Consider the following 23,668-nt stretch of genomic DNA (forward strand, 5'->3'; position numbering starts at 1 on the left):
TTTTTAAAATGAGAAAAAGACTTGAACAGAGATTTCACAAAAGAAAATATATGAATGACAATTAAGCCCATGAAAAGATGCTCAACATCTAATGCACCTACCACACACCCACAAGAGAGGGTTAAAATTATAAACACCAACAATATGAAGCACTGACAAAAATGTGGAGCAACTGACACTCTCACACATTGCCGATGGGAGTGTAAAACCCTGCAATCATTTCGGAAGACAGATGGCCAACTTCTCATAAAGTTAAACCTACACTTCCCATAAGACTCAGCAATTAAGAAATGAAAACTCAGTCCATACGGAGACTTGTCCACGAATGTTCACAGAAGATCATTAGTAAAACCAAAAACTGGGAGCACTGCCTGTGGTCTAGCCAGACAAGGGAACGCTCTCTGAAATAAGGGGCAAACCACTGAGACACACAGCAACGTCATCAAATCTCAAGAGCATTACGCTGAATGAGATAAGCCATTCACAAGGGAGTGCACAGCGCATGGTGCCGCTTTACAGTGTCTGGGAACAAAGCAAGCGCATCAGGGGTGACGGAAATCAGATGGACGCTGCCCGAGGTGGGGAGGAGAGGGAAGAGCTGCACAGGCGCAGGAGAGCCTCCCGGAGTGAGGGAAATGTCTGGAATTTTGTTTAGGGTGCTGGTTACATGGATGCGTCCTTTTATCAAGACCCACTGAACGGTATACTTACAATGAGAACAGTTTATTATATGTAAATTATACCTCGGGTAAAGTTAATTTTTAAAAAATATGTGGGGACCGAAATGGAAATCACTTAGACTTGGTTTTAATTTAAAATTTATATATAACTTTTTCTCTGTAATGTGATTTATTCTAATATTGTTTCTTGTGTTTTACAGTTAATACAAAATTTCATGTCAGTTTAGCCTATATGACACCATTACAAATTCCAAAATTGAAAAATCAGTTCATTGAAGCTTTACACTTTCATTATAAAGAATTCCAGAATTTACTTTACCCACATGAATAACTGAGTTGTTTCTAGGAGGTACACTAATTCTTAAATATAAATCATACTGCATGGCAAATATGCTCACCCCATACTTAAACATAGTGCATTGGTAGTTTAATGAAATAAATGCATCCAACCACACAAAATATTAGAGGATGATCCAATGCTATGAACTAGCAAACAGCTAAGTGTTCCCCTTCTTCTGCATGCAAGCAGGTAAAAGAATTCATTAGCTCCTTTAGTCTGTTACCAGTGACACATGAGAAGACAAACCAGGAAAAGCACAATGAAAGGAGACAAGAAAATCTCCTTCAGTTTCATCTTAGACCCACTTACAGCATTGGCTATAGGGTGTTTTCTCCCTCCTTCCAACCACCTGGGAAAACTTGTAAACAGAGTTATAAGGGTTATACGACTAAAAGTTGGATCCGAAAGAATAAAAAACACAGATAACCCAATTAATCTATTATTTATTATTGCAGAAATAGCTTTAGAGGTAGTTTGTTAATGATACATTTTTCAAATCATCCCACTCATCACATCTATAATTCAAAAGCATCATCATAAAACAGGAAAGAAAAAATACTGTTTTAGAGTAACACGTTGAAGTGGTCTTCACAGAGCAGCCTCTCCAGTGTTCTTCAGCTTCCCAGTGCGACAGCTTTATCTTGAGACAAGGGCATCAGCTCACTTAGACACACATGAGCGTCAATAAATACATCTCTGTGGCAATCAAGTTACTGCCACCTGCATGATCACTTGCAAATAAGAAGACAGGAGTGACCTCAGCATCTACACCAAGGCCTCTAGGTCTGGACCACCCAAAGCACTCCTAAGGGTGGGACCAAGGTACTGTTTCAAGTGTAGGGTACACACCAGGTGATGCGAAAGAGTCATCTGTTTCTCCCCTTGGAATTAGTTCTAAAAAAAATCTTCCACATGATCAAGTAAAAAATATCTTTCCTCTTCATTTACTCTTATTTTCAGCCTCCAAAGGCTCATATACCAATCCATCGAAACAAGAACTGGCTCTGAACCAAAACCAAAAAGAAAGAAATAAAGAATCCAAAGAGTGTTGTGCGGTGCTCTGTGAATTTTAGGGTGTAGAATTGACGTAAAAGTTGTCAAACTGCGCAAAATCAAAGGAGTAAGTTCCAATGGCAGCCCAGCCATTCTTGGGGAAGTTGACCGGGATCTCTGACCAGACAGGCTTGCCATTCAACAAGCCAAAGGAGAGCTGACCCTGGGGAGAGAAAGGCATCCCTTGGAGACACATGGAAACAACTCTCTGGAGTCTGTTTCTTAATAACATGCGGCCCAAATATCTGCTTAGTGGAGCAAATAGCCTCCTCACCTAAGACTTACTCAGGAAAGCAATTCCACAGGTTAGAACAAAAGTTTGAAATACAGGAACAATGTCCCCAGTTTCTGAGGCACAAGGAATATCTCAGTATCTCCTTGGACTTCACTAAAGTGTTGTAAAACCAACAGAAATGTGAAACTTTTCAAAACATTACTATAGCATTTTAGACAAGAGCCCACTAAAATAAAAAATGCTTATTTACAAGTGGCTCACGTGCACAGGCCGGGGCTCACAACCACCAGTTCTTCAGACGTGGCTGCTGGAGCCAGAATGTCCACGTATTTCAGCCCTTTCTGCCCCATGTACAGAATATCACTTTGAAGCCATATAAAGATCCCAGCCTTACGTCAGAAAAATAGTAACCACAGGCGATGATGGGGGGGGGGGGGTAAGGAGGGACGTGTCCATAGAAATGACTTAGTGGTCACTGACAGAGAAAGACAAAGCAATGTCCTCTCCATATGGCTGCCATTCCTCCTTAGCTAAGCACCTGGCACACAGTGAGGAGACACTAGCTTGCTCTTATTATCACTATCATAGCACATTCATGAGCATACATTCACAGCATGCAATTACAGCTAAACATTTCTAATGAGCTCATTTCAAAGAACTTGAAGATCCCAAGCATGAGGCAAGAACTAAAATTAAATCTGTTTTTAAGTTGTATAATGCAATGGACTTCAATTTAGTTCTTTCATTTTACATATGGAGATACTCAGACTTGAGATTAAAAATCAAAGTCAAGATTTACCAGCAGAGCTAGGAATTGAATCCTAGCTGTCAGCATCCACCCCTATTACTACTGCACACGCACAGCTACCTCAGCTCCAAAAGTGCCCAATGAACATCTTCTGCCACTTAGGGACAGTGAATATTAACGCTGAGCCCAGGGACTCACATACACAAAAAATATTAAGCACAACGCCTGTCTAGCAGTCCCTCATCTCCTCCCCTCCGCCGGCCCCTCACTCCCCAGGCATTAGCCAACCCAGCCTGGCTGCTCCTCCACAAGGCCAGTCCCGGGGCACCCTCCGCTCAAACAGCACCCACTCCAAGGTCTTGCCTGGCCTCTCTATCTAGGAAATCTCAGCAAGGGAGCTACTTTATATCATTATCCCTATTTTTCCTTCATAATTTTATTTATTGATTTATCTAAAAGTTCACTGTCTGAAGAACAGGAGTCAGCCAGCTATGGCCCACAGGCTAGCCACCTATTTTTACAAATGAAATTTTACTAGAGCTCAGCTACACCCATTCATTGACCTACTGTGCGGCTCACTGCAAAAGCAGAGTTGAGCTGTTGCAGCGCAGACCACACGGCTCACAAAGGAGAAAACATTTGCTATCTGGCCCTTTGCAGAGAAGTTCGCCAGCCCCTGTCCTAGAAGAATAGAGGCTCTACGAGAGCAGGAACTGGTCTGTCTCGTTCCTTGCTGTATCCCTAGAAAAGTGCATATAGTGAATGCTTAGTAAAAATGTGTCAAGTGAAAGAATAAAAAACATTTAACCCTAAAGCAACCTTACAGAAGTTATCTCCATTTTACAGATTTAAAAAAGCAGCTCAGAAAGGCGAGATAGCTTGCTGGAAGTCTCGGTGTGCATCAGCAAGGTAATAGGAGTGCTGGCCTGTCTGGTTCCACACACGCCTGCTCCTAAGAATGTTAACTGGGCTCATTCAGTGCTTCCCACATGTCAGGTAATGCACCAAGGTTTCATGTATATCGTCCCACTCCATCTTCATAGGAAGGCGGTGCGCTCACGATATGGATGGGGAGACAGAAGACAAGCAACATAAAGTACTTGCAAATGAACATAACAGACCTCGAAGTCCCTTGTTCTAAACACGACACACAGTGCTGAGGGTAAAGCACCCAGCAGTGCTGAGAAGAAATCGAAAGTGGCCAAATTAAAATGAGGAAAATCCTCATATGGGCCATAATCTGGAAACAGACGTCAGAGAAGACGTGGTTCTATTTTGTTACACAGCAAACATCTATGCACCAAATGCTGTTTAATGCACTTGGAATTTGGATGCACAAGAAAGACACAGTCCCTGATCTTCTGGAGCTTACATTCCGGTGGAAAGACAAGGAAGGACACACACACACACACACACACACACACACACACAAGCTAAGCGTGAGTGGCAGGTGCAGAGGTGAGACAGGTTGATGTGGTGTGCATGCCAGAGAAACTCCTCTCGTCTGCAGAGTAGGAGAACTTTCAGAGCTGAGACTCGAGGAAGGAGCAGAATGCCCAGAGCAGATGGAACCAAAAAAAAATGGGGCTGGTGGAGGTGGGTGGGGGATAAGTCAGCAAAATCCCCATCCATCCAGCAGCAAGACCAGAGCTAATTTCTAAAAGCAATAAATCACACCATATTAAAGAGATGCCAGAAGCAACAATGACAATCGTCACAGTGGCTGCATCAGAGGAACGGGACACAGATGGGGTGAGGAGGAAGGAACAAGGGAGGGAGGCAGGAGGCAGCTGTTTTCAGAAGCCCTTCTGATTTTTGAATCCTGTGATGCAAAGTACCTAAAAAAGGTCAAAGAAATTAATTTTTTAAAGCCCCTCATGAATTCAAAAAATGTATAAAATTATGAAAAATAAGCCTAACAAGAAATGTGTAAGAGCTACAAAAATAAAACTGACGGACAGGGTGGGAGATCTTAATAAATGCTGAGACGCAGCATGTTCTTGTTCCCACGGTCCCAACAGGGGAACACATTATTCTTAATTTAAAAAAAAAAAAGCCACTTTTGCCCAAATCGATATCTAAATTCAGTGTAATACTGGCAGTGTTCTTCATGGTATTGCAAAAATGATTTAAAAATTCAAGTAGAGCCCAGCCAGTGTGACTCAGCAGTTGAGCATCGACCTATGATCCAGGAGATCTCTGTTCGATTCCTGATCAGGGCACATGCCCAGGTTGCCGGCTCCATCCCCAGCAGGGGGCATGCAGGAGGCAGCCGATCAGTGACTCGCTCATCATTGATATTTCTTTCTCTCTCTCTGCCCCCCCATTCCTCTCTCTGAAATCAATAAATTTTTTTTTTAATTCAAATAGAGTAGTATATATACTAGAATAGCAAAGATAATCTTGCAAAAGAACGTGGGACATGCCCACTGGATGTCCACTCATCCACTCTCTGAGTGTGTGTGCCAGGTGCTCTCCTAGGTGCTGAGAGCCAGCAGTGACAGAAACAGGAAGGAAGAGGCCTGTTTGCAGGAGCTATGTTCCAGTGCAGGGAATGGGACTAACACATAAACTATCAACAGAATATGCACGATGTCAGGAGGTAATAAGAGCTCTGAAGAAAAACAGAGCAAGGGAAGAGGGAACGCTATTTTATATAAGGTGGTTGGGAAGGAGCTCTGATGGCAGTAAAAGAGTAAACCACATGATCAAAGACTTAGAAAGTAAACACAATTTAAAGTGTGACACTGGATAAAGGACAAACAAAGCGATATAGAGAACAGAGAAACAAGCCCATGCATGTGTGATGATTTATAACATCAAAAAAGTGGCCTTTAAATCATGAGCCAAAGGACAATCTGTGTAATAAATGATGATAGCTATCCATTTGTTTTTAAAAAAATTATATTGGGCTCTTCACCTTACAATTCACAAATAAATTCCAGGTGGGTTAAAGACTTAAACATAAAACACATCCTAAACTTTGTTTGGGGGAAAAAAATGTTCCTAACCCAAAGAAAGGGAAGGCCTCCTTAAGCAAAACATAGAACAAATGAAGAAAAAGTGAAATACTTGACAATACCAAAATTTTACATTTCTAGTCATGAAACATACCATAAGCAAAACTAAAATACAAATCATAAGAAAACAGAAGAAAATATATGTAATACATATAACAAACAATGGGGCACTACCCAGAATATATAATAAATTCATACGGCCAATACACATAAAATGTACACCCTCCCTAAATATCAAGGAAATATAAAATCGTGTCTATCTGTTTGGAAAAAAATCTTTAAAACTCAATAACATCAAATATTATTATAACTGCTACAAAAGTTGATGTCGTTCAGCTAGTAATAGGGCAGGATCTGTTAAAATTTTAAATGCCATTCTCCTTCCAATATCCACTTAAACAAGTAATAGAATGTGTGCACCCAAGAGGCACATAAAGATCTTCTCCCTCATCTGCAGTAAAGGCATCCCCTTTCCATAAAAGGAAAGAACTGGGAACAAAGCTATGTCCATCAAGTGTGGTATAGTTAAATATGCTATGATGGTCAATACATACGGATACTGCCTGAAAAATCAGTCCTGTCATTTTTGGTGGTTGAGTCAGGGGGTAGAACAAATTCAAAAAGTTATCTGAATTCCAGAAGAATGTCTCCTTAGGAGCATGTCAATCAACAACGCATGGTCAATCAATGAATCTGACAAATATTCTTAGACACTCGTGGTACTATGATTAACCTGGTATCTGCTCTGACACACACATTCATGGAAACCGACCTCTAAAGTAGGGTGCTTACAGCCGAAAACCAAATTATATTCAACCATCAAAAATAAATTTAGTGACTTTGCTTACACCTATAAGCTCCAATTATAATCTTCATTCAAGCAAACTTGGAAAAGCAGTTCAATTATTGGGCTGATAAAGTCAACAGCTAATGGAGGACCCTGACACACACTATCATTCTAGGGAGTGGTGGTTTGCTGGTATGATGGCAGATTTTCTGCCTACTTCCATTATTTATCACACTCCCCAGCCTCCATCTGTTAAGAGAAATGGTAAAAAGGGACAGGGAAAGAACGTCTTACCTCCAGACATTCTGATCAGCAATACTTACCTTAATAGTTAAAGTGAGTGTATACCATTCTTGTGCCTTAACTTCAATTTGTCCTAAAGCATATATGAGCCATCCAGCTGCAACAGAGAAAGATTATCTGAATCACAAAATCACATACCCCACTGGGGTCTCTCAGGTGGCATCTGCATGTAGTAAAATCGACCTTAATAAAGATCCACATTTCCAGATCTACAACTGACTTAAAACAAAACATCCTTCATTCATGCACGCGTTCAACAAGCACATATTGAGATCCCACTCTGGACCACACACTATATGTGAGCTCACAAGAGAATCAGAGACATGAACTTACAAACCAACCACAGTATAATGCATTAGCTTCTATAGTTCCGGAGTGTAATTTTACCTGACTGGACTGAATGTGGGGGATAAACAGGGGAATTTAAAAAACTACCGTAAGATTTCTAGCTGGTGTAATTGATTACATGGCACCAGCAATCACTGAAAATCAGAGCGAGAAAATAATGAGTTCATCTGGGGATGTATTATGCTTGAGTGCCTGAGAAACATGCAGGATGAGGTGCCAAGGGGGCAATTTAAAATACAGCAGTGCAGCCTGAAGACGCAGATTTAAATTCTTAGTTCCAGTTCTGCCACTAACTCATTTTGAGACCTTGGGCGAATCAGTTAACCTATCTGGCTCTGATTTGGATTGGAAAATGTGAGGTACCTTCTAGATCAGTCATGCTTATGACTATGCAATTTCTACTCTAGTGTCCTTACTACCCACTTCCTCTTTCATTTTTATTTTACTTATGGAGCCCTTTTCACCTTAGGAAGAGACAAAGAGCAGCAGACTATAGGCGAGAAGATTTTTGTTAACACAGGAGGAAAGTCAGGAGACAGAACCAAGAAGAGTCACCACCATAAGGTCTAGTTTCAAGAGAGCAGTGTATGTCCAAAAACCAAAGGGGATTGCATGGAATTCAACTTGAACTTAGCCTAAGCACCCATTCTAGATAAGACACTATCCTACATAAAACAGGGGCTGTTAAGACAAATGAAGGGAGTCAAGCTGTTTTCAAGTTATTAACTAAATTAGGAAATAGGATTACTCCATTTTAAGCACAGCAACCCCTCTCCTTGCATTCCCACGAGCATAGCGGCCACAGTCTTATAGTCTTGCTCTTATTTACAATGTCTCCTGAGCACTCTCTCCCTACTACCACCCTCACCCCAGTCCATGCAAATCCCACCCTGACAGCCAGCTCTCCTCTGTAATACCCGAAAAAGCTTCATGCAATGTTCTCTTTTACTGAGTTGCCTCTCTCGCGTGTGCCATAGAGTAAATCACTTACCTAGATCACCTGTAACTCTGTAGGTTCCATTTGCAAAAATCCAGAAGAAAATTCCTCTGGCACTTCTAATCAAGATGCCACCTTTATTTACTCTTCCGGCAATGAACACGCCTCCCTTCCCAGGGGTCTCCATGTAGACATCACACGAGATAGTCATGTTGGTCCTGCAGAATGAAACGGCTGGTTAGACTTTTAATCATGCCATTCCCAGAGGTCTCCATGTAGACATCACACGTGATAATCCTGTTGGCCCTGCAGAATGAAACGGCTGGTTAGACTTTTAATGATGCCATTCCCAGGGGCCTCCATGTAGACATCACACGTGATAGTCCTATTGGGCCTGCAGAATGAAACGGCTGGTTAGGTTTTAATCATGCCCTTCCCTGTGTAGCATGAGGCGTCCTTTCACAGCCACATCCTTCCAAACTCCTAACTGAGGTGACTGTGTGATCTGCTAAGTCTATGCTTGTAGCAGGAATGGGCTTCGAGGGTCTTCATTGATGACGGTTTTAAGTTTACATGAATAAGTCATTTCATTGCCTCTTTTAATGAGTTACTAGAAAAGAATACTTACTGTTACTAAGTTTCTTAAGAATATATTTCTTGTCTCTCTGTAATAAAACAACTTCTCATCCTAAGAATATATAATATTAAAAGAAGCCATTTTTTCTAGGAATGCATAAAAGGTAAGTTTCCACACAATTCTGAACAAAAAAAAGGTTAATTACATTTCCACCAGCAAAAATAAGCAGCAAGGGCAATGGTAGGAGTCTCTGGGAAAGCGTAAACGACTTGAGGGTGAAGTTTTACATTAAACCCTGATAAGACCTAAAAAACTCCAGAAAAAAATCTAAAAGAAAACCATTTCTCTGCAAAGACAGAGCCAACTCCATGATTCTACAGCAGGGATTTTCAAACTTGAGCAGCACCTGGAGGGCTTGTTCAATCCAGCAGGTCAAGGGCAGGCCCTTGAATCTGCTGTCTAACAGATTCCCAGGTAATGCTGAGGCTGCTAGCCTGGGAATTCCAGCTTGACAACCTCTGTTTACGCACAGGCAGTAAAACCCTGGTCCTGGGATCACTGATGGACAGAAGTTTATCACAGGAGGGGACAGATCCAGCCAACCAGGAGCCACCAGGGGTCAGACACGAGCTCCCCTCCAGGCCTTTTATAAATGTTACTAGATGCCCATGCAGTGAGAGGACCACCTCAAAACAACAGGATCTCTAAAAACAATCTCCCTGCCACCCAAAATCTAACTGCGAATGAGAATGAAAGCCTTGACACAGCCAAGTCATAAAGTGAGCAATTTATCTAGAATAAAAACTAAGGGTGCCCAAAAATACACTGGAAATAGGGGAAAACTGGATCTAGAATTATGTGGCTTTTACATTTCTCAGAGTTTCTTCTTATCAGTAAAATCTTCACAGCGGAATTTAACTATGGAAATGAAAATATTAAAAAATGAAGCACCTACAACAGGTATAGACAGTAAGGGAAACCCACAGGTAATCTAATCAGAGCTGGGCTACTCTCAGGAAAATCGAACGCTAAGGAACGAAGGCTGGGTCTCTCTCGTATGCCCCCCACCACAGTGAGTATCACCAGCACGAAGCCACTGAGGACCACACGTTCCTACAGCCCCACCCCTTGCCTGGTTAGCAGAGTTTGAAAATGCTAGACACTGTCAGCACCATAAATCACTCTGTTTAGAGTTAGAGTGAGAGAAGATCGAACGTTTTCCTTTCTTTTACATCCCATTCCTCAATAAGTGAGTCCTGCCCCAGGACTTCCAGGCAATTTCACAGATAATGAACGAAGCAGAATAACTGTGGTTTAGTTCCATAGCCACAATCTCTCAGTGGTGCTGAGAGAACTGAAACCAGCCCACAAAGGAAGCAAATTTAATCAAAGGGATGAAGAGTTCGGATGTGTGCAGCAAAAGGCAACTGTGACGGTCTTCAGATCCCAACCAAAGCTAACAAAGTGGGAAATCTTAAGTACCTTTGTGGTCTACTCCAGGACTGCGCTGGTCCTTCACTACGCGTAAGCATGAGAGAGGAAGCTCTACTGCAAACAGTTCTATGAGCCGAGGGCCCTGTGCACACATTGAGAGCCGAGTCGCTAACACTGAACTACAGTGGAAGCTCACTAATGTTCCCTTTCCCACTCTTAGGAACAGTGATGAAAACGAGGCTGTGAGGTGTGGTCCAAAGAGCACGGGCTACAGAACCAGAGAGATGTGGCCTCTCAGCCTGGTCCTAGAATTTACAAGTGTGGGATCATGGGTAAATCTTACCCCAAAGCCTCAGTTTCCCAATCTGTAAGCTGGGAGGATGATACCTCTGCCATAAGGTGGGTGTGGGAAACTCATACCAGTGTTTAATATCCCCTGCTGTCAGGGTCCCAGAAACTCTGGAGAGCTAACAGTTTCTCAAGACACATGGAGCTTGGGTCTAGAATTGTGATTTACAACAGAAAAGAGGCCATACAGAGGGGTAAAGGCTTTCTGCAGCATTCCAGATACACAATTTAGGTTCTTTTCAGAATTATATTCCTGGCCCTGTCCAATTCTGAACTACAGTCATGACTATTTGGTGGCTTGGCATTAATAGCTAGTATCACTAAACCTGGAAGGCTTGTGTTTATGTTTCACCGTGAAATTATACTAGCTAAAAGAAAAAACAGAAGGAAAAACCCCACCTACAACAGGCATAATCGCCAATACACTGGAATTCCATAGCTGACTTAAAGAGGGAAGGGGAAGTTTTGGTTTGGTCGTTATATTTTACGTAAAGAGTAAGTACAACTTGTCTCTTTACCAGATGCCTAAAGAAAAGAGTTGAATTCACTATACAACTAAAAGCTAATGTTGCTCTTTACCATTGCCACCTACTGTCACCTGGTAAACAGATGCTCCGCAAAGGCTAAAATGGTGTAATTCTAGTGTAAATCCAGCAGGTGGCAACACCAGATCAACAAACCAAAAAAAACACAACACTCAAATTATCAGGAAGTCTGTAAATATTAAATTGTTACTGGGTCCGAAAGTCCTCAATTTTAGTTAAAATCGTCGGCTGCTGCAATAATCACTATTAAACAGCAAATCTGAGGGAAGGAAGCTGACGCAGCAAAGCAATCTTCTTAGTGGCCGCCCTGATATTCATTCAGCTCCTGTCACGCACTATTAGGTTCTTGCACAAGGAGGACTGCAGAAAAGGCTTTGTTTCAGAATGTACCCCACAACATGACAAGGTTATTTCAGTTGGATTCACACTAAGAAATACGTACCAGTTGTAATCTCCGATAATGCTGATGGTGTTGGACGCATCCGCAGCCCACGTAATGGGCCGCTGATTGAGAACCTGGCGTAGCGTGAAGCGATGCTCCCCATGGTCTTCAGTATTCATGTAGTATTCAAACACGCCAGTCTGATCAGCAAAATTCGGAGCTTCACTAAACAGTGGGTAGTCTGTTCAGAATATAATGAATTCTATTTAATATCAAATCCTTACAGAAGATTTTCTGAGATTTTACGGCACATTTTAAAACACTGTTGAAAAGTGTCAAACAAGCAAATGAGACTTTATAACCAAAGTTTAGGGTTTAGGTTAATAAAGAGATACTGATTTTTACATCTTCATTATTTAATGCCAATATGATCAGTTTGACATACACACTTTACATATTTAATCCTCGCAACTGCTTAAGAGGGAAGATCATGAATTCTGGAGTAAGGCAGACCTGGGTTCAAATTCTAGCTTGTTCTGGCCCCCTGGGCAAGTTGCTTAACTTCCCTGTTTCCCAAGTGTCCTCATTTCCAAGTGGGGAGGGGACAAGAGAACAAATGGAAGACTGTGTATAAAGTGTGCACCTAAGCCAGCCCCAGCAAGGGCTCAACAAGAGAGAGATACTTTTGTTATTTCTAATACCTGTCAGGCAAGGTTCTAAGTCTCTGCTCACAGTCATCAGCTGACAGAACATTAGAAAAGGTTCCCTATGCCAAATACAGAATTTAGAAATTACAAATTTTCTTCGATTTCTAAAATGGAACAAAAATCAGTTTTGAGCCCTAATATCGGTCTCCTCTTAGTCTTGTTAAATTATAGGTCAATCCCTTCCTAGTTTGATTACATTATAGTCTTACAGTGGCACTAGACAAGCAATTTTAGTCATAATATCTTACAGCAATTTCTCACTTCATGATTTTCCAAGTGTTTTCACAGTCTCCACATCATTTGAGATATTAAGAACCCTATAAAGTAGTTCTAAAGGCTGGCCCATCATTTTTAATTTCAGCTTTTAGTTTATTTTATGGTTTATTGTTACATTTTAGATCTGAAGCTTTAGAATTGTCTTTTGTCTTCAGGTCACAGAATAAATTAGTTGTGGGGTCAACACAGGTTCCCGTCTCCCACACAGACTCCCCCTGGCTGAAGGCAAGAAGAGTTACTGTTGCCAACAGAGGGATGAGCCACAGACTGCTAAGATACTTGAGGCCATTTCAGAGACTTGCAAGAAAATAGCACCAAGCTCCTGTCAGGGAGGGTCACTGTTGTTTTTCACACAGATGATTGAGAGGACTCAGTACACAGTCCAAAGGGCCTTGGATTCCAGTCAACCAGGGGTCATTTCCTGGGTAAGGGGCTGAGACCCTGCGGCAGGGACTCCCTGGCAGGGGTGGTAGGAGTCTCTGTCCACAGTGGCACCAGCAGCCCTACAGCAACAGGAGGTTCGAGCCTCTCTCCCACAGCCAGTCTCGCTCCTGCTTCTCCCCAACAGCTACAGACTGCAGGAGCAGAGAACAGAGCCACCTGACCTGTCTGTGAGGTGCATAATGCTAGACCAAGTTCTGTCGATTACTGAGTGATCTAGGAATACACTGACAATGACCATGCCTTCTAACTTTGCGGTTTCCCTCGGTTACCCATAATCAAAAGCTTTCCTAACAGCGTTAGGACAGATCTTCCCAGAAAACCAGGAGAGCACACATATAAAACTCCCAGGCACACAAGAGGGCGGCTAATGAGTTGGATTAACTAAGGAAAGCACAACTGCCCATAAGCACTCAGTCCACTAGCACTACGGGAAGACAAATCCTACACAAATGGACAACGGCTTTCATGAGATATGGATAAAGGGGCAGTAGCACTGCTATAAATCTTACATTTCACCAAAACCCGTGAGAACTCTAACCTTCGTCCTGCCAATGACCTCAATGTTTTTGCTGGCACTGAAAAATACAGGGTCCTCAAGTTGAGGTTCACCTTGAAGTAACATAAAAATTAGGTCTCGTTTACCAGGTAGAGCTTTACAGCTAAATGAATGTACTTTCCACAGCCGCTCCGCCAGGCACTGGTTTCACAGGTGGACTCTCTCCGCGGCTGCCAAAAATAGAAACCAAGTGGGGCGGCAGTGAAGGCCGCTTACCGACATCGAAGTCATCCGTATAGACGGCTGGGAAGGGCTGGGACTTGGGGGACGGCGGGTAGCTGCCTTTGCGGCCGGTGGTGAGGGTGGTGATGGTGAACAGCTCATCCTCCTGCAGCTCCACAGCGAAGCTGCCGCTGCTTTCGGGGAGCTGAAAGGGAAACGCCATGGTCGAGGCCAGGGGCTCTGGCTCGTCTCATTAGGGCAAAACAGCTTTGTTAAAAATAAGCTTAGATAAGCCAAACTCATTTCTGTTAGAACTTCCTAACCACTTGTAAAGGCCCTCAGGAAATTGTTTAAGTTATTTTGAAGACTTTATGAGATTATACTTTATAGAAAGCATTTTTAAAAGAATTTCACTACATGGAGGGAAGGGAGACTAGATGATCCCCAAATCTACCTCTACTAGTCTATTCTTGTCCATTAGACTATAAGCTCCTTAACGCGTGTATATATTCAATACACATAACTAGGAGACCTGCTGATTCACTTTTTAGGACTTTACTAATTTTTTACTAAGGTAGGAAAATCCATAAAATCTCACTGTTGACTCAGGTAGTAGTCACAGAAAACCTTTTACTGTTAAGAAAAAGAAGTCCAGCTCATTCTATGGTCAATGTATAGTCCCATTAGCCAGTTAGGTTTATAATACATTTATGATCTTAGCAACTTAATCTCTTTAAGCCACAGTTTCCTCATCTACAAACTGAGGAAAAAATACACATGCTTCATAGCGCTGCTGTGAGGATTAAGAGAGAGAATATTTCTGAAGTGCTCCTAGCCCAGTGTGGGACCTACAAGAAACACCTCCTGTCATACCTGTTCTGTACTAAACGAAGACCTCAGAAGACACTGGAGTCCGGTGCGTAATGAATGCAGGCATTCGATCTATGCCTATTTTATGAAACTTAACCAGCTTTCTTTCTACTTTGGATTAAAGGGGTTTGTATTCTATCTTTGCTTTAAAAATAAATTGTTGGTCAGATCTATGAAATATCTAACACCATATTCTGGCTTGGAAATAACCCTAAATGGTATTATTTTTCCTATGGGGAAAATCAATTTTATTATGCAATTTCTAGCAATTCAATGCACAAAAAATACAGACTGTTCTTTTTCCCCGTTATTAATATTAATGAATGTTCTACCATTGAGAATGACTAGTGGGTTCACAGGGTATGACTAATTGGCAGAAAAAGGAGCAGATTCGTGTCAATTAGTGTGCTTGCTTAGTCCAACCCATTCTCTGAAATGTTTCCTGAGAAATCACCATGTACTCAGCACTATGGTAGGCACCTGGGATAAAAAGCTAAATAAGGCAGGGCCCCATCCTCAAGGGATCCAGTACACGGGGAAAGTGTTTAACTGACAAGCACATGTCCTAGGGGGCAATGAGCTAAGGCTGGTGGGAAAGCCCCTGAAGAAGTGACCTTGAGCTGAGTCTTGAAGGACAACAAGACATGTGGGAGGCATTCTAGAAGGAATAAAAAGCATGTGCAAAGTCACAAAAGGAATTAAACTGGCAGACCATGCTCTGAAAAATGCACAAAGTTTACACTGTGGGGCCAGTTTCACAGGACATGTGTCGAGAAAAGAAAGCAGTCTTTTTGCTCTTGTGGGGCATCAAGGGCCACGGGCTGCACAAAGGGACATAAACTTGTAGGAAAATTAACTGAGGCACTCTGAGCGAGAGATTTAAAAAATCAGATCTGCGTTTTAGACATATCACTGTAAATGCAGTGTGATGGGGCCTGGAGAGAGTCAGATTGGTGGCTGGAGAAACTGGAGGTGGTTTACGTAGGGGAGAGAGAGACTGAGGAACTGAAAGAGATGGAGCAGCAGGCACGGGGAATGAGGACTGGGTACGAGAAAGGTGTGGATGATAGACTCGGCTCTTCTTGATCACAGGTGGCACAGGAAGCATGAGCAGGAAAGACAATTTCAAATGAGACTCAGATTTCTGACTCGAGCAGCCAAGTGACGGTGGCACCATTCCCCAAGACAAACCAAATACCTATTATGCTTCAGCCATAACATCAGTGATAAAATTAAAAATTCTTAATTCATTAATCCAATTTCTGTTCCCTTTTACTGTTGAAATGCTCAAAATACGTATAGGGATTTATTTTAAAACTACCCATAGAGAATCCAGTTGTCTAAAGAGAAATTTGTCCGATGATGTGCCAAGCTTGGTGTGCCACACCTGGAGCTCTGTTATTTCACTCTGAGGAGAAAACACACAGAAAAGCACAGCTGAGTGGTGCATCATACCCTGTTGAGGATTTCCAAAATCAGCGCCAGCAAGAACGAGCCAGTGCCCACGCGCACTCTTGCTCCACCAAAAGGCCCGCCTCAAATTTTAAACAGTAACATTTTGAAAGTAGAAAGGCATTATTCAAGCAAATATTTTATTTCCTACAAATCTACAGATTGTTTTTGCAAATGTTTAACTATGTTAGGGCCTTGGATTCAAATATATTCATTATTATACTTATGTGGAAAAGTTTTTAAGAATGTTCTGGTATTAAAAAACTATTCTTATGAGATTAGTAGTCAGAAAGGGCATTCCCAGCATTTTCTGTATTCAAATCTAGCAATAGGTAGAAATTGCTAGAGTCTGATGTGTTTTGTTCTTGGTTTTTTTGTACAGAGTTCTGTAAAGAGCAATGCCTGAAGCTTCCCTAGACTTATGCTTCTACTAGTAAGAACGACTTTCCTGCAACTCACTTTTGTTAAGTGTCATTCAAAGCCAGAGTTTTACCTCCTGGTGGCTCCTATCAGTGTTTCACTGAAACCAGTCAACAGATAGAAGACACCAGGGCATTTTATCCATTCACATGCAAACTCTTTCTTTTTGTTTAACTTTTAGTAAACTTTATTGTAAAGAACAAAAAACCCACCTTATTTTATAATGATTTTTCTCACCCACAAGAACACGGGTGGCAACCAGTGAAGTTTTTATAAAAATATTTTCTTTAGGGCTCTAATGACTGTAATATACGAATTCGCTTGAGAACTGCTAGCCTGTGATAAAATATATAAATTCTCAAAATCAAAATCAAAACCAAAATAAAAGTCCCACACATTTACTTACAAAAGAACCTTCAAGGACAAAGGTAGCAACTTGGTGTGACACGTTGAAATAAGGAAGCAACGGCCGAATACACTTAGAATGTTTATGGCTCTGAGGAGAAAAAAAAATCACATAAATTATCCGAATGATATACAAGCCATCTTAGGAAAAAAATTAAACATTTAATGCCCCAAGATTAAGAGAAATTGTACACATTAGGAGACAGCTATGAGTTTATTTTAAATTTTTAAAGACTTTTTTTTAATATGACCTTTACTGAATGTCCAGTGCATATAACTAGTCAAAGTAAAGTTCACTGGCATTTTGACTGAATCAAACTTTGAATTCATAGCTCAATTCCAGTCCTTTGACAGCACGCACATTAGTTTTTATGTTGTAACTATTTTCCAAGTAAAATATATCAAAAAAGCAAATGCTTGGAATGTTTTTACTGAAAAGGTATCACATCTAAATATAACCTTCAAATAAGAGCCAAATGGGCTCGACCCCATTAGGATTTTACCGAGTGTCCTGATCAACCTGAAGCACCTTAGATGGACACTGTAGCCTTGTCCCCTGCAGACTACCATGTTTGCCATCAAGTAGCATTGCCCTTCCAGCTCCTTCTTGCCAATCCTGTTGCTCTATAGTATAAACAGCAGAGCAGGAGTCAAGCCCATGCACAGAGAGGGCTGCATGTCACTCCTCTGGCTGCCTTGTTCTCTGAGGGGGTTTCAGGGGTAACACGTGGGTGCCTGAGCTGTTTGTACCTTTTCTGAACAAAGTATAGGTAGGAAGCTGCCTGGCACAGGATCAGAGACTGTCTGCCCCCTGACTGAGCAGCCACACAGAGGTGAGGAAAGCCCCTCACAGTGGGAAACCCTTCACCCCTCTCCCCTAGCCCGCCTCAGTGCCTGAGATGCCACTGTCTGCATCCCCCTCTGGGTAAGACAGAGAGTCCTTATTGCACTGCAGATATGTCTGTGTGTCTCATGAAGCCATTGTCTGTATCTTTCCCTAAAGTCATTTATTTCCCCAAATGTTCCCTTTCTCCCTCCCCCATTACTTATTAAGCTAGGTATAAATCCAAATTCTAACCACCCCTTTAAGTTATTCACCACAGAGTCTCTCCCACACGTACGTGCATTAATAAATTCCGTTTTCCTTTCTCAGGCTATTGTCTTTTGTCAGCTTAATTTGTGAAGCCCCAGCTCCTGAACCTAAAAGGGTATAGGAAAAAGTTTCTTCCTCCCCTATGTACTGCTCATTATATGTATAATCTTCAAAAACTGGTTTAAAAAAACAAAGTGAGTTAATCACCCCCCACCACCACCCCCTGCCCCACAAAACAACAACAAAGAATTACCATAGTTTCAATGATGATGGTGAGGTTACCTAAGCCATCAGTCAGAGCTACGTAGCTTCCTCCTTTCTCTAAATGGCCAACTGTCTTCAGGTAGTACCAACCTGGCCGGGTAAACTGAGTAGTATGAGCTACAGAAAAGCAGAGAACGACCCAACTAAGATAAAAATGGTAACGACAGGGTTTCTTCTAAAATAAAAAATAAAAAAATCTGTATACTGACTTGAGTCTGATTAACTCTAACAAGCTATTTTGTGTTTTGGAAGAAAATACTTGCCAACCCCATGTTCCAACTTTGGAATAATTAATCCAGTTAAACGGTATAACTGTGGGAAGATTCTTAAAATCACTAGTAAAAATAAATGAACCCCATTCTGTCAGGTCAAGAATAATAATTGTCTTTTTCCAAGAGTAAGATAAAGTTATTCCCTCCCAAACCTGATTCATCTCTATTTAACCCATCCTAATACAACTACAAAAATAAGGTTTAAAAAGTCAATAATACATGTCAAAAACTAAGCTTTATGGTTTCAAATAAGTTTATTTCCACAATATATATTTATTGGGCACCTCCAATGCTGGCCCTGAAAATGTACTGAGCAATACTCTACATGCCAACCCCACATCCAAAAAACCCAATTTCAACATTTAAGGAGTTAACCAACTAGGACATAACGATTACTTTTAATTAAAGTTACTCGAGAACCAGCAGTACAAAAAGGACCTCTGACTCTCTATGCCCCGGAAAGCAGGAAATAAATCTCCCAGGTGAAAGGTACCCTCCCTCCCTGCACCAGGAGGCAGGGAGACAGCCTGCTGGCCAGAGACAGGAAACTCAGAGCAAAGTAAGCTGTGGATACAAACTGCTCCTTTCTTCACTAAATAGTGCCCAAGCCTATTTTATTGTCTTGTCAGTTCCTCACAAATTTATTGTTTCTTGTCTAAAGGTTTATCAACAGCCTGCTCTGATGACGTCTTAGGTCCCATATCTCTGAGACCTCCACATGTACAAACTTGAATTTGGTTTTCTTTCCTCCTGATAATCCGTCTTGAGTCTATTTAATTATTAGGCAGCCAAAAGAACCAAGAGAATTAGGGGGAAATTTCCACCCACCCTGACAATCCCCTCTAAGTATTTTCTGCTTTGGCCTTAGAAAGGAATTTGGGGAGTGAGAGATGGTATGGGAACCACACCTGTTACCCAGATAGGAGATTCTACCACATAGTGCCCACTCCATGGCTCCTGGGCAGTCATCAGTCCACTCCGCCCATACGGCAGCTGTTCATAGTAACTGGCCACCACATTCCAAGCGATTGTTCTGAAAGATTTGTTTGAAAAAGAGAAATACCAAAACAGCTTGTGATAAAAATGTAAATGTCTAGAAGCCTACAGAGTAAAAAGACCTACACATAATTTACATAAATATATGTAAATAATGGAAAAATGACCACTCAAAACAAGAAAATGTAAGTTGACTAAATAAAGTTCATCCACATTTTGAAAAATCCAGTGTTGGATGCATCTAAATATTGTGAATGGTGAGTTGCATAATAAAAAATTCAAATGAATATAAGGTGCACAATTTTTGCTGAGCCATATGTAACCAGAACTTGGATCGTGACCCACCAGTGCCAGAAATAGAGGCTTTATCGATACCTGCTTTATCCATGTCCACGATAGTCAGCCTTCCTAATGCCCCAGCTTCATGATGTAATTTTATGAACTTGACTCTGAGCAACTGCAACGTTTTAAAACTGAGAACTTTGACAGTCTGACTGCCTGGGTGCAAGTCATGGTTCCACCACTGACCCTCTCTGACCTCAGTTCCTTGTCTGCAAAATGGGGCTAAGAAGTGCACCTGGCCCGAGGCCAGTGTGAGAATTCCGTGTGTGAAGTGGACAGAACGGGCCTGGGCTGTTGCACTGCTACGATTCTGCTTCATCTACAAGTACTAACGGGGGCAGCCTGCTGGTCTGCATTTTTGGTCCATTCTCTCAGATGTCCACAGAGGGTGCTGACCCCTAAGATTACGACTCTGTGGTTCTCAGGAAAATCCAAGGGCAAAAGGGAAGCTCTGGATCCTAGTACTGCTGGGTTCCTCGCAGCTAAAAACAAAAACAAAACCCATAATAAAATGATAGACTGACGTTCTTAGAAAGTCAGTCTTCTAATTCTGTCTAATTCTGCCAAAGTACAAACAATAGTCCCAATTTTCAAAAATCCTTACTGCCAGTGAGAATGTTAAGAGCTCTCATGATTTACCCGTGGATTACAAAATGCATGGTGTCTTCTCCAGCTAGTGCTAGAAATATGAATTAAACCACCTGGAGAGCACTTTGTAACATACACAAATGCCTTGAAAACCTATATGCCTCTGACCCAGACATTGACTCCATTTCCAAGAATACACCCCGAGGAAATAATCACAGGTGTCTATAGAGATATCTGTACAGGACTGATCAGTTCAGTGTGTATAGTATATTTTCTGCATCAGTGTTTCCCAAAGCTGTGTGGCATCAGAACCACCTGGGGCACTGACCAGACCACCAGAGTCCCAGGAGCCTTCCCTGGAGATGGGGGTTCAGCAGGCCTGGCAGCTGCCAAGGAATCGACATAACCAAGTGTCTCAGGTGCTTCCTGAGACAAGGTGAGGGTGGGAAGTTCTGCTTTATGTAAAAGAACATACATAAACCTTAAAAACGAGGAAGTCAAAGTATACTTAAATAGGAGGAAAAGTTCCTAAGGCCTTGTTAAGTGAAAAGCAGCTTATTTCCTGAACATTATACAGTATAGTCTCAATTCTGTATTAAAATTTTACAGATATAATGTAAATGGAAAGACATATGCCACATTTTTTAAGAAGAGTTACCTCTGGATGGTAAAAATATGAGTGATGTTGTTTCCTACTTGGTGTTTATGTGCAGTTACTAATTCTCTGCCATGAGCATCCTTGACTCCTAATACCCAATTAAGTCATTAGAACAAACATCTCCAAGAGAAGCATCTTTTCTTTCAAAAAGAGAAGAAAAAGAACAAAGGCGGCTGTCAGAACAACGTGCTGGCTCACATTAGCATCATAAAAGCACGTATTGGCTGGCTTTTATTCTGTTTGTTTTTTTAGAAAGCTAATTTGAATCTAATTACAATTAAAGCTTCTCAAAGCATTTAAGAAATGCCTCCCTGATAAATAAAAAAGAGTTGTGTTCTCTCTTCGGAACCTCTGTTTTGGAAACAGCCAGTTACTCAAATTAAGTGACTCGGATCAGGCAGATTGGGAGGTGGATGGTCCACAAGACAACTTGCCTAGTCTTGTGGTAAGAAATGGGGAAGGAAGGAAACTGTTCCGGATTAAAAGAGACTTTAGGGTCATGACATCTAAATGCCACGCATGGTGCTTGACAGGCTCTCCTTTTTTTTTTTTAAAAAAAAAAAAAAAAGGCTATAAATGACAGTTTTGAAGACAATTAGGAAAATCTGAATATGGACTGGGCATGAGAAATACTTTTTTAAATGTTCTTATGCTCATATATATCAAAATGATATTGTGATCATGTAGGAAAATATCCTTAATTTTGGAGCCACATGCTAAAATATTTAGGGTAAAGTGTCATGACATCTGCAATTTTACATATATATGGGTGTGGGTGTGTATATATGTGTGTATATATATATACAGCTTGTTCAAAATCAAAGAAGTGCATGAATTTTACTGTATATAAATCATATCTCAATAAGCCTGACTCTTTATTCAGTAAAGACAATGTTCAAATACAAAAAAATAAATGGATGTGGCTCAGGTATACTTATAGGTGTAGATGAAGCTAATAAGGCAAAATGTTTACAGTCACTGAATCTAGGTTGTGAGAATATGGGAGTCCATTGTACATTTTTCTTCTTGCTGTGTTTTAGAAAATTTTCAAGGTAAAAGCATTTAAAAGTTTTTAATAACTTACGCAGTCATGTAGCCATTGATATAGTTCTGATTCAGTATGCGACCCCAGCAGCCAGCACCCACGTCATCATTTAAAGTGCTAAAATCCTCGGAAGACCAAAGCTGCTTCTTAGTCAGCTTTGCATCATTGACTGTACGGGTCCCAGGATAGTGAGCTCTAGGAAAGAAAGGGGGGAGGAAAAGGGAAAGGTCAAACTGGGGCACTTATATCCATTTGTTAAGTTCATAAAAATACAGGTCTCCTTCAACATGTTCTGTTTTAAGACAACAGGCAGCTTCCAGGTAGACATCTGACTGACTGTCAGCATCTGCTTCCCATCCTTGTGTCTCAGGATGCCCTTCAGGTGAGATAAACCTACAACCACACACAGAATGGAAAGGAAGACCATGGATGAGTGAGGCATTTCTGTTCCTGGAAACCGTAAAATTACGGAAGGATGTTGGTAGATGGGGGGGGCAGAGGAGGCCACAGCCTAGGACACTCCAAGAGATGAATGGAGAGGACACAGGATTCACTTCCCAGGGAAGTGCAGAATTTGGGACACTGAGAAAGGAAGAGTTAAGAAGGAAGCAAAAAATAAGAATAATGAGCTATTGTATAAGGCAGTGTTTCCTCCCCTGCTCCCACCCCCAGCAGGCAGAGAAAGACAGCTTGGCACTTACTCCCAGACAAAAATAAAAACAAAATAAAAAATAAAAACCCACACAGAGAGTTCCTTCTTGAATAAACTACCTTGGGAAAACTACAAATTATAATCCCAGAGCAGAGGTGGCTCTCAACCCGGGTGATTTTTGCCTGGCAGAGAAGGCAGGGTTCCTACTGGCATCTAGGGAGCAGCAGAGATGCTGCTAAACACCCTACAAGGCACAGGGCAGGTGCCCACCACAAAGAACTATCCAGTGAACAGATCCAACCTGCAGAGGCTGGGAAACCCTGCCCCAGAGTAACGAGTCCTTCCCGGAGTGTAGCACTGACAGGAGTCGTCAGCTGAAGCACAAATGTATATTTATTATTCTAAGAGTAAACTTTAAGTAAAAACAATTAAGAAATTTCAAATTTAAAATAGAAAACAGACTGACGGTTAATACAATAAGGGACCACATTAGCTAAACAACTTTAGGGACATGAGTGTATACTTTTTAGGCCAACAATTACCTATAAAAAATTTAATAACACAAGTAGATAATAAAGACTACATTATCTCTTTGCAGTTTGGTGTGGTAGTACTAATTACATTAAAAGAATGACTGTAAAGTCCTGTTTTAGTTTGCAGTTAAATTCCATTTAGGTAATGAATCTGTGAAGAGGAAGTCCTATTAGGGAACCATTACACTAGTAAAGA

At 41.4% G+C, this 23,668-nt stretch overlaps 1 protein-coding gene across 3 annotated transcripts in view; it reads right to left on the minus strand.

Annotated features, from left to right (window-relative positions):
* Positions 1-839: 839 nt before the first annotated feature.
* The window catches only part of GALC (galactosylceramidase), a 39,247-nt gene continuing 16,418 nt past the window's right edge, over positions 840-23,668 (minus strand). For all 3 annotated transcript variants that reach the window (XM_081140342.1, XM_081140340.1, XM_081140341.1), the window contains exons 8-17: positions 22,327-22,482; positions 19,567-19,691; positions 18,376-18,503; positions 17,031-17,120; positions 16,074-16,160; positions 13,937-14,087; positions 11,798-11,978; positions 8,506-8,669; positions 7,187-7,263; positions 840-2,236 (exon numbers count right to left, since the gene is read on the minus strand). In XM_081140342.1, coding sequence (XP_080996468.1) covers positions 2,090-2,236; positions 7,187-7,263; positions 8,506-8,669; positions 11,798-11,978; positions 13,937-14,087; positions 16,074-16,160; positions 17,031-17,120; positions 18,376-18,503; positions 19,567-19,691; positions 22,327-22,482 — 1,306 coding nt within the window. In that variant the 3' untranslated portion in view covers positions 840-2,089. The remainder of the gene's footprint in view (positions 2,237-7,186; positions 7,264-8,505; positions 8,670-11,797; positions 11,979-13,936; positions 14,088-16,073; positions 16,161-17,030; positions 17,121-18,375; positions 18,504-19,566; positions 19,692-22,326; positions 22,483-23,668) is intronic.

The sequence above is a fragment of the Miniopterus schreibersii genome (assembly GCF_964146895.1).
Source record: "Miniopterus schreibersii genome assembly, chromosome: 1".
In the NCBI taxonomy this organism is placed as follows: domain Eukaryota; kingdom Metazoa; phylum Chordata; class Mammalia; order Chiroptera; family Miniopteridae; genus Miniopterus; species Miniopterus schreibersii.